The sequence below is a fragment of the Biomphalaria glabrata genome, chromosome 2 (assembly GCF_947242115.1).
Source record: "Biomphalaria glabrata chromosome 2, xgBioGlab47.1, whole genome shotgun sequence".
NCBI classification, from domain to species: Eukaryota; Metazoa; Mollusca; class Gastropoda; family Planorbidae; genus Biomphalaria; species Biomphalaria glabrata.
The window spans coordinates 20338806-20355664 of NC_074712.1; the positions used below are offsets into that span (position 1 = coordinate 20338806).

General features: G+C 31.9%; 1 protein-coding gene across 6 annotated transcripts; it reads right to left on the reverse strand.

Annotated features, from left to right (window-relative positions):
• Positions 1-630: 630 nt before the first annotated feature.
• On the reverse strand, positions 631-15651 carry LOC106055642 (DNA polymerase beta-like). 6 transcript variants are annotated; one of them, XM_056019609.1, is made up of 14 exons: positions 15549-15651; positions 13086-13182; positions 12346-12470; positions 11953-12027; positions 10138-10196; positions 8711-8760; positions 8187-8238; positions 8034-8088; positions 7866-7938; positions 7044-7114; positions 4802-4891; positions 4220-4284; positions 3649-3788; positions 631-2153 (listed from the first exon to the last, which is right to left on the reverse strand). In XM_056019609.1, the coding sequence occupies exons 2-14, from the start codon at positions 13141-13143 to the stop codon at positions 2059-2061; spliced, it is 1008 nt and encodes a 335-aa protein (XP_055875584.1). In that variant the 5' UTR covers positions 13144-13182; positions 15549-15651; the 3' UTR covers positions 631-2058. The 6 variants fall into 6 exon arrangements, with proteins under 6 accessions (XP_055875584.1, XP_055875585.1, XP_013067446.2 ...); XM_056019610.1 differs by having other exon boundaries at positions 15530-15551; XM_013211992.2 differs by having other exon boundaries at positions 4802-4888; positions 15483-15551.
• Positions 15652-16859: the final 1208 nt, after the last annotated feature.

Sequence of the window (16859 nt, forward strand, 5' to 3'; positions counted from 1 at the left end):
CTCTATAAAGTAAAAGATGTCAATGAAATATTTTCTCAGAAATTTCATAACTTAATTTATACTTTAGTTTACACATTTCAATGGCATTACAAGTTAGTTGTACTGGATTGTCTCTCTATGTATTATCAAAAGTGGTGGACAGTGCCCTGGGAATTTTCTATGAAATGTCCAATCTATGATCCAAGTTTCTCCATGACAGCATTCGAACAAATTTTCTGAAATTCATCATGATGGGTTTCCAGTCTTAGCATAGTGCAGGAGTTGGCAACCTCACTGACTTAATGGTCCACACAATTGTTTTCAAAATCTTGTGGCTGGCAGGCCACACTTAAGTTAAATTTTACACAATGAAATATTTTTTTCTCAATATTGAGTTAACTCAGTATATGAGTAGATCATGTCAGACTTTAAATGTTTTAATAGTTAGTTGTGGTACGTACAGCTTAAGTATCAGTACAACCAAATTTTAAAAAGTGATCATTTTTGTCAGGGCTCGGTAGCATGTAGACCTTCTAAGCTGGCTGTATGTTTCTGCCACCTAGAGTAGAGTACTGTAAGCTCAGAGCTCCATCAAAATTTAGGGGCATCTAAAAGTTTGTATGGACTTCAAATGAATAAACAAAGAAAAAATGTCTGCCTACTAAAACAATTTATTCAGAAATTTTATTAAAAGTATTCAAAATATATATATAAAAAAATGAAAAACTGAATGAACAACAAATAGTGTAATGCTACAGACATGTACACAACCCTGACATATACTCAAAGCTTTAACTTAAGACTATACTAAATTGTTTCGAAAACATTGTTGTAAGTTCAATAGTAATATTTACAGTTACTAGTAATTTTTAGTCATTGAAAGCAATGTCTTTAAAGTTTTAAAATTTGTATTCAAAAGACTTTAAAAGTATATTCTATAGAGGTTTACTTGTATAAAATGGGTTAATTTCATACCTGAAATCTAAGACTAGTTAGGGTTAAAGTGTTCTGTTTATCTGTCATAAAAATTCTTTAATGGCATTTTAAGTTTTGTGTTTTATCAATTGTTACATTGTTAAAGAATAGGACTGATACAAATTACTTTCAAAATTCAGAACAACCATACAGATCAGTATAGACGTTGTAAAAGCAGATTCATTTTTGGCATCAGCAAAGAAAAAGAGAAAAACTATAACTTGACATCTAATTCATCAAAGTCCAGTTGTAAAGATAATTGCAATCATTAATAACTTGCAATTATATTCCCCAGAATTTAATAGCATTCTGTGGGCCATTGTCTTAATGTTAGACATCAAGTTTGTATTTATGTCAAAAAATCTAAACAAAAGTGAATATATCCCTTCTTAGAGCTAACATTACAAAGGACTTAATGAAATTATATATATAATATAATGCCTACAAAAAAAAAAAAAAAAAAAACAGCTATAGATTCAATAATAATGCCATGTTTTCAATATATACTTGTGTATGATCCCGTAGACCTAAAACTTTAATGTGGGTATGTATAAAGTACTTGGACCCTGAGAATTACATATTTCTTAGAGTCTCAATAAAACATAATATCATCATCATCAAACTCCATTTAAGTGATGGGTTGAGAGGCTCAAATCCTCTCTGGCAAAAGCCCTGGACAGAAACCCTGCTGTTTTGCCTAGTGCATACATGTCACATTAAAACATATAAAGGGAATGAAAGTCTTTTCAAATAGCAATAAAGTATGTACACATGCAGTTTTAAATTTGTCTACCAGATAGTTATCAATAATTAACCGAACGCAATATATTTACATGACCATATGATAACCTGAGTTGAAAACTATTTACAAAAAGCTCTGGAGAACTAAATATAAAGGATGCTTATAGATTCATTTATTTCCTTGAGCTTCCAATTACAAAAGGGAAGAAATGTTTGACAAACGTTTGTTAGGAAAACAATACTAGTAACTAGTCAAATTAAAATGTTTGAAACCAGCTTTATAGGGAGTACATCAAATTTAACAGTTTGTTGCCTTTATTGTTTTCTTGAACAATCTTTGTATTTACAAGCTTGGCAAACATTTCAAGCAATTCTGTCTTTGGGGTCTACATACGTCATTCCAATGTATTCAAAGATGTCTTCTTCACTAGTTACTGGCAGAGCTTCTCCAGCAACACCTGAACAGAACAAAGACAATTAACTCTTTCAGTGCAAAGTGTTTTGATGAAAAAAAAAAGAGTTTTGTGGGACAAACACAAATGTGCAAGGAGGGTAGAGTTACTAAAACTAGCATAACTTTTTTTTTATTTTATGATATAATCTAAAATATTTGAATTGATTTTAAAAGAAAATGAGTTGGCCAAAAAAGAGTAATAAGTAAAATTAATTATTCAAGAAAATGTTTTTTAAGTTTAAACTGAGTATGGAAAAAGGAAATATATTTTAAAATTCATTCAAAAATCAATTTACTGACCTTTTAATTATACATTTAATCCATAAATATTAAACAATCACCAAACTAAACACATTTTATTACTTTACATTTCACAAAAGAGGAACAAATGCACTAAGAAATTGTATTTACATTTCTTCAGGTCCTGCAAAAAAAAGCAACTAAAAAAAAGAGAGGAACCACTAACATAATGTTGTCTTTTTTTTTAATTAAAAAAAAGTGTTGGTCCTGCATCCAATTTACAACCAAGACAAAGAACAATCACTCACATATCCACTAAAAAAAGAAAAAGGTTAACATTATAATGATAGTGAAATAGATTTATTTTTATTTATAGACCAAGTTACTCACTGAGAGTAACACTGCACTCACAGCACTAGCAAAGTTACTCCAAGAGAGTAACGTCAGACTGAAAGAGTTAAGGATTACACAATGTTGATTATTCAGTGGACTTTAAAACTACACGTCTGAATTGTATGTGAGCGCGTGGTCCTAATATTTTGTCTATAATAACATAGTAGTTTTGTATGATTTAGTTGGGCAATAGTGAAAAATAAAGAACAGATTTTAGACAGTATTTCAATATTCTTGAACTTTTTTGGGGGGATGGTATTGTCCTACTTAGACAAAACCAAGACATGCATGAAAATAATTCCTATAGTTTTGTGTAGTCTCTTTTGGTCTGTCCTATTTAAATCTCAAAAACTAAAATCACTACTAAAGATCTAATTTCAACAAATTCTGTAGCAGGCTAAAAATTTATGTATTTGAATCTTATGGACTTATATGAAAAACTTTTTGCTGTTAAAATTTAAAAAGACTATTTTTCAGAATTGTAACACCATTTTTAAAAACGACTTAAAAACAAGAACTTTTTATTTGATATCACCCTCATTTCATTGTGGTCAAAAATATCAAAAACTCCTTTCCACCTGCATTGCGTACAAAACAACAGAATCATAGGGGCTACCTAGGGGTTTCACAGAAACTGTTTTTGCTATGTTGTTTAACCATATTTAAACATTTGAACAAGATGACAGTTTAAGATGGAAATAAATAATTTATTAAATTATGTGGATGTAACTTAAGCTCTTTTAATTTGAAAAACAATATTCCCTCCCTTGGATTTAGTAGACGAAACCAAGAGAGAATGTAATGTGACAATGTGAATTCTGACAAAGTTTTACAAACTACTGTAATGTGCATATCAAGTGACTAACCAGTACTCCCAACTGGTCTTATAGCATATTCATTCAGGATGAATCCTTGTTTCTGTGCTTCTGATCTCATGTTGGCATTAAAAACATCTGAGCCAGTAAAATAAAGCAGTGCACAGTAGTACTGATCTGCAGGAATTAGTCTGGAAGTAATGAAACAGACGTTATTAGGCTGAATTTTTTGTTTAAATGTTGCTAAAAAAGTTCAATGCATTTTTCAATGTATAGATAAAAATCATTTCTATGCCTTGTTGTAGGTTGACTTGTTGTAGGATGTTAGAACAAAATGGTAGAGTGCTTAAAACAAAAAGCCAAATGTCTTGAGTTTCAATCCATGTAAAAATCAGGGTACATGACTTCTCATGAAAAAAGAAAAAGCCTTAAAGAGAATTTAATAACATTAAGAAATATACTCCTAGAGGTTCTGGGTCCTAAGTATCAATGCTGAATGACTCAGGACTTCTATGCAGTCAAGTGTCAATACATCATTATGTCTATACTATTACAAGTGTATCATACCACAGTATTATAACATTATGATTATAGCATAACTCACTCTAGAACCATGACTCACCTTATATCAATCCTTCGATATAAATTTTGATTAGTCTCATTTTTAGAAAGCAGACGACACACACCCTGAAAAAAAATTTTCAGCTATTCCTGTTACAGCAAATACAAATAAAAAAAAAATACAGATTTGCTTACTATTATTTTCATAATATCAAGTGATTGCTGAGTCAGATTTCCGCATCCATCTTTATTAATTAATCCAAAACAATCTTTGAACCAAAGTGAATTAGTTCAACTAACAATAATAATCCATCCTTTTTTTTTATGGAATTTTTCTCTGGACTTTAATTATTTGTACAAATCAAGGAGAACTTTTTTCTCCTTTTATTTTGTAAAGGAGAAGAACATGCTAATTGGATTTAAAGAAATACATTAATTCCTAGACTTCTTGAAACAGAACAAAAAAAAGTTGTAACGTACATGTTTTGTACATGTCATAAAAAGGAACTATCTACACACCCACATAGCTAAATTAAACAAGAAATGAATGCTGTACTTAATGAAACTCATTTTACATCCAAACCAGCTATAAATGCATGATGTACATAGAATTCTTTTAAACTTGCTGAATTTTTAAACATACCATAAATTTGGTATCTCCAAGTGATAAAGTATCTGTGATGAAATGAACATCTTCAAGTTTCTTGACCACGCTATGAAGAAGTGATGGCTGCTAACAAACATTTTTTTTAATTAGATAAAATAAGAAAAATTACTTTGGCAATTATCATCAACATGTTTCATGAGACACACCAAAAAAAAAAAATCAAATAAACAATTTAACAATGACTCTCAAATTTATAAATTTAAAGGATTGTTAATTTTTCATTTATATCTTAAAGGAAAATAATAATTTTTGTCTAACTTAGGTTGTGTGTGGATTTGACTTTGATTATCTGCTGTGGTTTAACATAAGTACTTATAATTAGAACAAGTATTTAACAGACAAACTGAACTCTGCCTGAGATACACTAACAAAATCCTACATCAGCAGACAACAGTTATTACATGAAATAATGTAACATGAGCAAATATAAATACTTCTGAGATAATTTCAGACTTACAACATGAAGAAAACTTTATAATCCAATCTCCAAAATGACAGAATCTCAGCACACTTTCATATAGTTATAAAACAGAATGTCAAGAACAACATAACACAGAGACATGTCCACTCTCTATCCAATCAGCCTCACAAAATTACCAACTGACCCTTCTCTAGTTCAACGTTTTTCTCTAGCTGTATTAGCTTCCATTTTTCTGTTACTAGAGTTCACCTCATATACCTCAATGTCATGGTTCTGTTAAAGTGTCCATAGAAATCTGTCACTGCCAACTTCTGCAGCTTCTTCCAAGATGGTGTCCATTGCTCTGAGGTCCTCCATGAAGCTGTGGCACCAAGTTATATGAAGGTGCCCATGAATCTGTGATGCCAAGTTATATGAGGATGCCCATGTTTGCACTTTCCTCATATAGGTCTTCATGTCACTTCTACTCTTGGTATGCCTAATTCATTCTGTCGAAGGACATGTCTCACAAATCTCATATGATCCTTGGTTACAACCTAATAGCGTGGTTGATACCCAGTTCAGCATAGGATTTCTTTGTTTGTAACACAATCTCTGTAACTCTTAAAATCCGTCTTTCCTGAGCCACATTAAATCTTTTCTCAATTTTGGCAAATGACTTTCATGTCTCACATGCATAAGTCACTGTTGGAATGACAATTGTATTAAATAGGTGGAATTTAATCTCAAGCCCAGTGGCCAGTCTTTCCTATTCGGCATTTGCTACCTCATGAAAGGCATGCCCATAATTTGCTATAATGCTGTCTAGATATGTGAACTTGTCCAGTTCTTCAAGTTCTGACTTACCAAGTCTGATGGGGACACCCTTTGCCTACTTGTCTAACTTTAGTGTTATCCAGGTTTAAGGGCAGTTTAGGGTGCTTCTCTATCTAGGCTTTCCGTCAATTATTGTATGCATTTACTTGTAGATCCAAGTAGTGCAACATCATAGACAAGGCTAAGTTCGTCAGTGGATTCAGTTCATGCCATAGAATACAGAAGGCAGTCTGATTCATTGCTTTCCTCAATATGTAGTTAATGGCTAGGAGGAAAAGGAAGGGAGATAAGATGCACCCCTGTCTCAAACCTGTCTCGATGCTATAAAACTCTTTATTCCTTCTTCTGTTTTAATACAGAAGCTAGATTGACTATATAGGTTTTGTAGGATCTGGATGAAGTTTTCAGGGATGCCATATTCTCTAACTATTTTCCATAGTGATTGCTGATGGACACTATCAAACACTTTTTTAACCTCTATGAATGAAACTGATCATTAACCATCAATAGTATTCGAGACTTTGTTCTATGATATTTCGTAGAACAAAGATCTGCTCAGCACAAAATCTGCCTCTTTGCTATTTTGTCTAGTAGTTTTATTACCTATATCCCTAGCACAATTGTGAGTGAAAAAAAACTTTAAAATAAAGATAGTATTGCCTTCACCCCCTCCCACATGTTCTATTAATGCCTACAAAGAATTATTGATTTTAAGAAAAAAAAATGTGTCTACAGTCTTGGTACACTGATATTTTGTTCTACAACTTTTCTCTGTATTGTAAATGGCCTTCTGCCTATATTTCCCATTTAAAACTATTTGAAAGACAGGTATCTCGTTAAAAAAAAATGTGTTTACTTTTTGTGGTATTTGTAGTCATGTAAAATTATTTCACAAATATTTTGTCATTAGATGTAAGTAAACATACTATGATTTCCAATAACTTCAAATCAATGTGCATCTAAAGGTACAAAATAAATTACCCTCTTTTCAGATTTAGATGTGAAATCTTTGTGACTCAACAAAAAGTCTATGTCACCACTGCTCTCTGCACCTAAACATGAATAAAAAAATGATTTTCTTTTGACATCATAGACTTCAAATTAACTCACCTAATTATGAATTTTTTTTTAAATTAGTAAAGCACATTTTTTGTTAAAAAGTGAGTCAATAGTTTTATTTAAAAAGTTTTGTTTTGGCAAATTACCTTTAAAAAAAAGGAAATTACAAAAGGCAAGGACAACACAGCAGCATCAGATCATGTAAACTTGAGATTTATAAACTTTAGACTTCTAGTAGTGTAATCATTATGCTACTTGCACTGCACATGTTTTATAATTATTTGGTTTGGGGGGGGGGGGGGGGGGAACTTGTACTTATTTCATTAAGAGTGATGCTAATTTTGAAAAAGATGCTACATCAGCAATGACTCATTCAGCCTTTGGCTTCTGCATTTTCTTGTCACTTGCTTGCTGGACATCAGGCTGCTTTGTAGGCAAGTTATAAGGAGTCTCACTGGTATTTGGTCTTACTGCATTAGTTAGTTTCTTGCTAGTGACTGTTATAACCCCGGTAAGAGTGAGTATAGTTATTTATTTTTTTCTTGTATTTTGTGAGGTGTCAGAAGCATGACTTGTCTGCTTTTAAAGTTATACAATCAGATAACAAGTGAACATCTCTATATTTAGGTTACAAATAGAGACAATAGTTAGGCACTGATAGAAATACTAATCAAACAAACAAGCACAGATTGATTTTACATCTTATTGAGCACTTTTAACAGTTTGAAAGTACAGTGTACTAACCTCTTCTAAAACTCCCACACACTGTGACTTCATAGTTCTTATCCAAGCTGTGTATTTGACCCTTAACAAAATCCTATTTGAAGAATAATCATAGATTAAGTATCTTTTTAAGACCCAGAGAACCAACAATAAAATGAATGAAACAACTTTCATAGAAATTATTTTTACCTGAATCTCAATCATTTCTGATCTTGGGATCTTTTTTTGAAAATCTTCAAAATGTCTGGAAAATAGAAGCACCAAATATATGTAAATATAAAAGTCAATCTTACTATTAAACTAAAATTTTCTTAAATATTAATTTAGTTATATAAGACTTACTCTAGTCCAATTCTCTGATGTTTATTTAACATGCTCGGGTTTTTTCTCAGATCTGTTATAAAAATTTAGTTTCAAAACAAAAAATTGTTTGTTAGTAGTTTCAATCATTAGTTGAGAATACTTTTTTGCAATCATTTACTAGATCTAACAGACAATAAAAAAGTCTAAGGCAAAAGTAAGTAATTAAAATTTTAAATTTCAGGGCTTTTAGGACATTTTGAATTTCGGAGTTTTAGGACGCCCAACTTTAATGGGTACCCGATTTTAGTTGGGGAAAAAAAGTGGGTGGTCATTGTGCTGATCAAATAGCACACTCGTTAACCATCGGCCATGGAAACAGATGAGCTTTACATCTGCCCTATAGATACAAAGGTCTGAAAGGAGTACTTTACTTAGTTAGTTATCATTGCAGAATTTAATCAAATTTTTATGCTGTATGTTTTAATCATTTTTATTAACCAAGTCATTTAAAGCTGGGTTTTTTTTTCATTCCCCCATTCTATTTCCCTCTTTAGATTTCTTACCTTCAATAGACATTATATTTTCTTTCACTAACTTCTGTGCTGCAGCAGGCCTGTAGAAATAAGAGCATATTTTAAATATATAAGATTTTGTGTCTTTAAATGTGAATATTTTTTTTTTGTTGTTTATTTATGGTCAAATTTGATTAGTCAGACCACATCTGGACACAATTATTTTGGATATAATAACTGGCTGGTCCATAAGTAGATGATCAGACTGAATGCTAAAAGATGGGATGTACTCTAATGTATGCAACACAATAAATCTTTTTGAAACCTTTCTTGTGTTATCTTGTAATGATATACAGGTATAGGAAATGTACAAACAAGAACTGCTGGTGCTTACAAATTTTGTTCATTGAAAAAAAATTAGCAAACAAGTTGAGTATTTTTTTTTAATGATCTACAGCACAACCTATATGAACTCAACATCCATCATCCTTTGCGTACCTCATGGAACATAGGGCCTCAGTGAAAACAAGATACTCTCCATGGTCTCTTGCTTGATTTTTAACAGCTTCCAAGCTCTTTCTTGTCCTCTTGGTTTCATCTTGTACTATGCTTCGCCAAGTTCTTTTTTGTCTTCCTCTGCGTCTTTTGCCCTGGGAGTTCCAATCTGTCTAGCTATGTTGTTGGTAGAGTGGTTGGCCTTACAGGATTCATTGAACTTTCCCTGCACAGCTAAATAAGTCTCCTTTGAGGAGCTCTATTCTCGCCTTTGACTATGTTTAGTGTTTGTGTTTTAATTTGGTTTCTGTAACAGTATTTCTTTCCATGGACAGGTAGTTAGCCTATCACATAATCCCTATGTCCCGGGGAGGGTGATGCACCTTTTGTCTGGCCTCTTTCCTAACTGACCTGTCTGGCTTGGTAGTATCTGCAAGAAGTGGTATAGCTCTGAGGGTGATTGAGCAATGCAAGTTGTCACATCACAGCAAGGTGCATCAAGTGAAAGACTCAACATCCAAAGCATTAAAAAAAATTTTAAACTCCAGTCGATGTTTGAAGCACTCCAGTGTGATCTGACACATTCTCTTGATGGACTGAACACAATCAACACAAATTCATCATTGGGACTGATTTCTTGTCCCTCTTGAATGAAATAATGGTACAAATTGTGCAAACTTTCAATACATTTTCAGTATACTGTGTTGTCATTTGCACCAACTCAGAGTTTTGTTTTCCAGTCTTATAGGAATTTGTTCTGTTATTATATAATAATGATCAAATAATACATTAAAACAAAACATAAAGACATAGAGATTTTTAATTGGATTAATGTCACTTTCCTTTGTTTGACAATCAGATATTGAATAGTATGTATCTGTGTTAAGTGTCTTTTCTGTTTGTTCCAAACTAATGAATGCCTCATGGCTAAAGCATTATTTATTTTCAATATTAACCAACCAAAGCTTCTTTAACTTACTTACCCAATACCTGTTACTTTAGTGAGCTCATTGATGGCCACACTCTGATCATCAGCTCGTATCTGATTTGAATTTAAAAAAAACTTTTATTGAAAGTGAATAACCAAAAAAAATATAAGTGTTATAGTATCAATGTTACTATAGTACTCAATATGATGTTTTTTTCAGGGAACCTAAATTTGTGATTGTCTGGGAAGAGTATTTCAAGATTTACTATTGAATCCCTAAACTATAATTCAAAGCTAAATACAAAGCTTACATCAACTCAATCTGTCTGTCTATGTGTCTGCTAAAAATTGTGTACACGTTATTTCTCTCACACTCAATCTCATATCAAGCTGAAATTTCACACAATTATTTCTTTTACCTGACAAAACAGAAATCAATAAAAAAAAATTAACTAATTAGCTAATTAATTATTGGTAATTAATTATTTTGTTTGGCATCTCAAACAAGGGCAAGAAATTGTTCTGGATGATGTGGTGGTATAAGTTGATTTAGTCCCCTTCATACTTTGTAGAGAGAAAAGTTTGAAACTAACAATAGATAACTATAAAACCTTCTATTTTCATAAGCACTTCCTTGGCACAGTGATTAGTGTATTGGCTTGAGGAGGCTTTTGAGCTCAAGTTTGAATTCAGGTCATTCAACTTTTTTTTTTATAAATCCATTAAAAAGGCAATCACTTTAACATATAGGAGGCGCGGTGGCTGAGCGGTAAAGCGTTGGATTCTGAACTGGGATCCGGGGTTCATAGCCTGGTGGAGACTGGGATTTTTAATTTCCGGATCTTCGGGCGCCTCTAAGTCCACCCAGCTCTAATGGGTACCTGACATTAGTTGGGGAAAAGTAAAGGTAGTTGGTCGTTGTGCTGGCCACATAACACCCTCATTAACTGTAGGCCACATAAACAGATGACCTTTACATCATCTGCCCTATAGACCACAAAGTCTGAAAGGATAATTTTTTTTTTAACATACACCCACATAACCCATGTTTATGTTAATACATTTTTTATTTAAAAACCGAAATATGAATAAAGTAGCTCAATTTTAAACTGTAAGAGTTATTTATCAAAATAGAATCAGCATACTTATTATCTTTCACAAATGATTCACCCAAATTCATACAATTTTCATAATATTTGAAAGAATTATTTTCCACCACTAGAACTTTGTCCCCCAATTTTAATGACTAGCTAATAAATGCACTTTGACTATTGTAACATTATGTAGATAGACTTTTAATTTCATAAATTCACAGAGTTTGGCTTGTTGTAATTTTCACAACCTGATACTTGACTTTTTTTTTAATTAAAAAAAAAAAGAAAAAAACAATTTTAAGTCACAATAACCACAAATAAATCATTTGCAAGGTATATAAGATTCATAGCCCTGTTCAAGAACAAAGCAATTACAGCATATTTTAAACTAAATAACCTTTATCCATCCACTATACTTCAAATTTTTATTTTAATTTATCTCTGAATTATTCTTTTAAGTTAAAAAAACACTACAACTGTTATGAGAGTTAAGCTTTTCTAGCATTAGCAAACACAATGCATCAGAAAATGTTGCCTGGTGACATTATTTTCAAACAAGAAACAGGACATTGCAGGCTTAAGTATCAGATAGCGAACTAATTCAGACTGTGTCTGAGGAAATGAACTCTAAAATACTGAGAATAACTTCTAAAAGTGTCCACTGGACTTTTTAATCTCTAAATACTTTTAAATGATTTGTGTGAGTCAAACAAAACCACCTTTTAAAAATAAAGAATTAAATAAAAAGAATCATGGTGACATTATTATCTACATACCTCTTCTAGCTTTTGTAATTTACCAGTTTGTAAAAATTCATCAATTTTCTTGGCAATCTTCTCTCCTATTCCATCCTATTCTCAAAATATGAAACAAAGGGAATGAATCATTCTAATAGATATTGTGATACTTTAATTAATGGTAGCAGTTTTTCTCTCTTAGTAAACTTTAGAGTTAATGTGATAGAAATCCTAAAATTGCTATTAACAGTTCTAGTAAATATAAAGAGAAGACATATCCCCAACCTCTCCCATTACTATCAACAAAAAAAAATTAATATTAAAGAAATTGCCCTAAAATCTAAAGGAAAAAAAAATATAATGTCATCTCTATTAATATCTACATCTTTTTTAAAGGTACTTTCATGAAAGACAAAAAAATCTTCAGCTTACAAGCTTCTTTGCCTCAGCTCCACTTGAAATTCTAACTGGATATTTTGCAAGGGCTGCAGCTGCTTTGCGATAAGCATTAAACTTGTGCAGTGCTCGATTGACATTTTTTTCATAGTTTCCTAGTTCTGGAAAAATAGAAAAACAGAAATCAAATCATTTCAAATCAAATCCTAAATTCAAAGCATTTCAACAAAGACAATACTCAAACAATGTGAAGTATAATTAAAACTTTGTATGACACACAGTGACTGACTAGCTAATGAAAAGGAATAAAAAAGAATGCATTTTTCTTGATTCCTTAAATGAAGAATGTGTGCAGTGCAGCAACAACCATAAGCAAGTCTCTCAATATATCTATATAAAAAAAGATCACATCTTCAAATCTTAAGATGACACCAGATTTTAAAAACTTCATGTGCTACAAAAAAGAGCATCCTACAAATTATGCTAAACTGATGCAAATTTTAAAATTTATTATGATTTTTACTTTATTTATCATTTCTCAGATTTAAATGTAAGTAACTTTTAGAATAAGAAAGTATGAGATAAGCCAATTCTGTTTCACTGAAAATTTGAAATTGTATTTCATCAAAACGAAGTATTTTTGTTTACAATTTACTTACTATTTATTCCTTATTTGAAAAAAAAATAATAATTTGACTTAGTTTTAGAAGTAATCATTAGTTTTGTATTTCTAAGCATTTTCCACTTACTAGTTGTTTTTAACTCAGTTTACTCACCCATAAGGAATTCACTCAAATCAGCATTGGGGCTTTCATCTGCTTTCCTTTTACTCATTCTAAGTACTCTTTAGTTTGGAAATCTTGTCTTCACACTCTATATGTGAGAGATATTCAAATTTGACTTTGAATTTAAAAAAAACTTAAAACCAATTGTGTTTAATTTCTCTTAACTGATGACAGGTTTCTGTCCATATTAAGCCTAGTGCAATGCCAGCAGGACAGGTTGGATATGTATTTGATAACTATTGAGCCTAACCATAACTAGTAACTAAATTTTAAGTTTTCTATGAATTGATTGAGTTTTCAGGGGATGAAATCTATTCCTTTGTATAACATATAACAATCAATATATAATGTGTAAAGAAAACTGATTGGGGAAATGACACAGAATCCTTTCATTGTTTTTTAACTTGTAAAAATTTAAAAAAAAAAACAATCTAGAAAGATAAAAATGAAAAAAAAAAAAAAAGAAAACTGTTTTGAATTAGTGTCAAATAATCATAGCCATCAAAAGTCTTTTAAAATATGTTAAGTACACTTCCTTTTTAAAGTTTTAATATATCAAAGAAAGCTAGCTTTATAAATGTAGTATTGAAGTCTTATTACAGCAATATCTGCCATAATGTGATTTTAATATGAGTGTGATTCTTCTTCTTCTTTGAAGTTTGTGATAAAATGAAAGAATTTCATAATGAAGTTGCAACCCATTGGTTAATGTTACAGCATAGTGCATAGTATGTCTTCATTTTGATTTTACAAGAACAGTCAATAACGATTCTAGGATTTCTGTCTCAGAAAGTCTCTAATTAAAACTCTGCTCCTGCACTGATGCTTATGGTGTGCACCAGCACACTATTTATCATGGGATAAATACAAGGATAAGATTCCATACAAAGTATAGTGCTAAAGAATAAGAGAAAGGTGTCCTTCAATATGTCTCTGTAACTGGTGTGTTGACCTGAAGCAACACTGGGTTGGTCTAAAGAGTGGATAGGCATACTTTGTACTAGTTTCTTTGCATTGTCTTTAATTGTCCTCCTTGCATGCTGTACTTTTGCAATTTAGTTGTCCTTGCATGCTCTACTTCTCTCATCTGAAAAATCAATCAGTTACGGAGACCAGCATAGGTAGAAAATGACTTTAAAAGCTGTATAACGCCTACTGGATTTGTAGTATCTGCATTGCACCATTGACACAATGGTCCTAAATTGAATCGCCTCTGTAGAGATCCCATGTAGGCAGTTTGGACTAGAATATTCTACAATTCTCAAACTTTCAAGTCAAGTCAATATACTTGTTTCTGTTTTCAGATAGTTTACTATTTCTAATAAGTTAACTTCTTTTCATTTTGTAGCCTTTTTAATCTAAATTTTAATAAATCAGACCAATCAGATATTGTAGTAGTGTTTGTTTTACTTTGTGTGTGTGTGTGTGTGTGTGTGTGTGTGTTTAGACTATTTTTTAGTTATGATAATTGTCAAAGTGTATTTTAAGGATGTTTGTGTTATGATTCTAGTAGGCCCTAATAGTACAAACTAAACTAGATATAAATCTAGTAGACCTAGTTACAGTAATGAAAGAGTTTAGAGTTAGAGTGGTACATATTTGTTAATGTATATAAAGACCTACTACATTTTAACTAGATTTAGATATCTAGCTATTCTACTACTATTTCTTGTCTAGACATAGTACTAGATCTAAACCTAGATATAGTATATTATTTTATAATATAGTGTAACTAAATATATTTTTATATAAGTATAGACTAATATAGATTTAAAATATAGTTGTCATTATGATTATCCAATCCACTCCTACAGTTTAAAGAGCAGTCCAGTATCTAGATTCTAGAAAATAGTAGCACCGACCGTAGACTACTACTAGATTAGTCTAGATCTAGTTACTAGTACCCTGTACCAGGTTACCAGATAACTAGAGTAGAAGACTTGATACTTAGATTGTCTTAGAATCTAGACTCATGTACGGTTGCCCTATTGAGCCTATTCTTATCTTATAAAATACAGACATTCCTTCAAAAAAGATGATTACATCCTACGCGTCATCCATCTACTCATGCATGTTAACCAATGAGTCTGACTTAAAGTCCAACTGAAGAGTTTTTTTTTCGAAATTGAGATAGCGATTGATTTGGATAGTACTATTAACTATAAATAATAAAGATAGCATTTAAAGTCAAAAGTGATTAAAGTCTAATAAAGTGTGATCATTAAATGTTAAATTCTGCCAAGTCACTGGTTTTCCTGGCTTGCTCAGGCAACCCATCCCCAATGATTGAATGCTCTAATAGCACTATTAGTAGATCTAGATCTATGTCTAGTAGATCACGTGGCAGTGGTGTAGATCTAGATCGATCTATAATCTATATCGACTAACCGAGGTATCTAACCGGTATGTTTAGTCTTAGTCAGCAATCGACAAACCTAAAAACAACGCAAATACCGGTTGTTAGTGATGCTAATAATATATTGTTCAGTGACTTTTTTTTTTTTTTTGTTGCTATGTTTTTATGTTTTTAACCCGAGATAAGTTTTGGAAAAGTACTGAACTATACTTAGATCTAGACTTACAGACCTATATAATATATAGAAAAGCTAAAGGTGTTGTTGTTTTTTTCAAACCTAACCTATGTAACATGTTGTAATATATAATAATACCAATGACAATGATCATTATGATATTAAATCCGAGACTCCTGAACATCATAAATAAAAGCAATTATTATTTTTCAATTTTTGAATCCAGAATCTAGATCTAGGTAACCCAGGGACGGACTGGCTAAATGGACATCTGCCCATGATCTGGGCAAATGCCCGGTGGGCCGGTACCCAAATGGGACGGTGGTGTCGCCGAATAGGCCACTTTGAATGACATTATTTTGCCTTTCGTAGAAGAACTTTACAGACTTTATTCTCGTAATAATGAAAGCACCTCGATCTATATCTATATACCATGCTACTGGTACTATACAATCCTGTATATACACTAAGCGATTTTAACAAACAAAATAAGGTCAATATTCTGTATTGTCCTGTAGAAGTTGCATTAGTGTGAACATACTCGGGTGAATCTATAACGAGACGATGAGCTTAGTAATTAATTACCTATTTGATGGGTTAGTATTGTATACAGTTATCTATAGATACACGTTTACCAAAATTAACTAAAAGAGAGCGTGTCCAGTCAAAATCGCGACTTTATTTGGTTGGTTTCTCGCAAGATCCACGCTAAGAAACCTTCACAAATCACAATTTTACGCGGTTATGGAAAGAGAAAGGTGTGAAGGAGAAGAAGAATTGAGAGAGAAAGCAACATATTACTGTAAATCCTCTGCTAAGAGATGCAGTGAAATAGCCGATTTCTTCGCCAGTTTGGTTTAACCGAATCAAGAACCTTGTTGAATCTGATAATGATAATGTCCAGGAAGGAACATTCACAACACCATTAACTCTGGACATCAAGCTACGTTAGAAAACGTAGAAAGTAGAAACACTAGCTCATATTCACGATGATTGAAATTGCAGTTAAATTCATCCTGAATATGGATATAGGCCTACACGTGCGTCTTTAACTTAACTTAAGTGGGCCGGATGGTATGGTAGGCCTATTGCCAGGGCCGATTTTGACACCAAGTCCACCCCTGGGGTAACCAATCTATTTAAATGTACTATCTAAAATTATAAGATGATTAAAATCAATTGGCTTCAATTATTTAGATCTAGGTTTGTCGAAACATTATCTCAATGGAATGGA

Excerpts from the sequence above, each read along its gene's own strand:
- LOC106055642 (XM_056019609.1), bottom strand. The coding sequence starts at position 13,143 with ATGAGTAAAAGGAAAGCAGATGAAAGCCCCAATGCTGATTTGAGTGAA. Across the intron at positions 10,197-11,952 it reads AATTACAAAAGCTAGAAGAG|ATACGAGCTGATGATCAGAG; the intron begins GTATGTAGATAA and ends AATTCAAATCAG. Across the intron at positions 8,761-10,137 it reads ACTAAAGTAACAGGTATTGG|GCCTGCTGCAGCACAGAAGT; the intron begins GTAAGTAAGTTA and ends TTATTTCTACAG.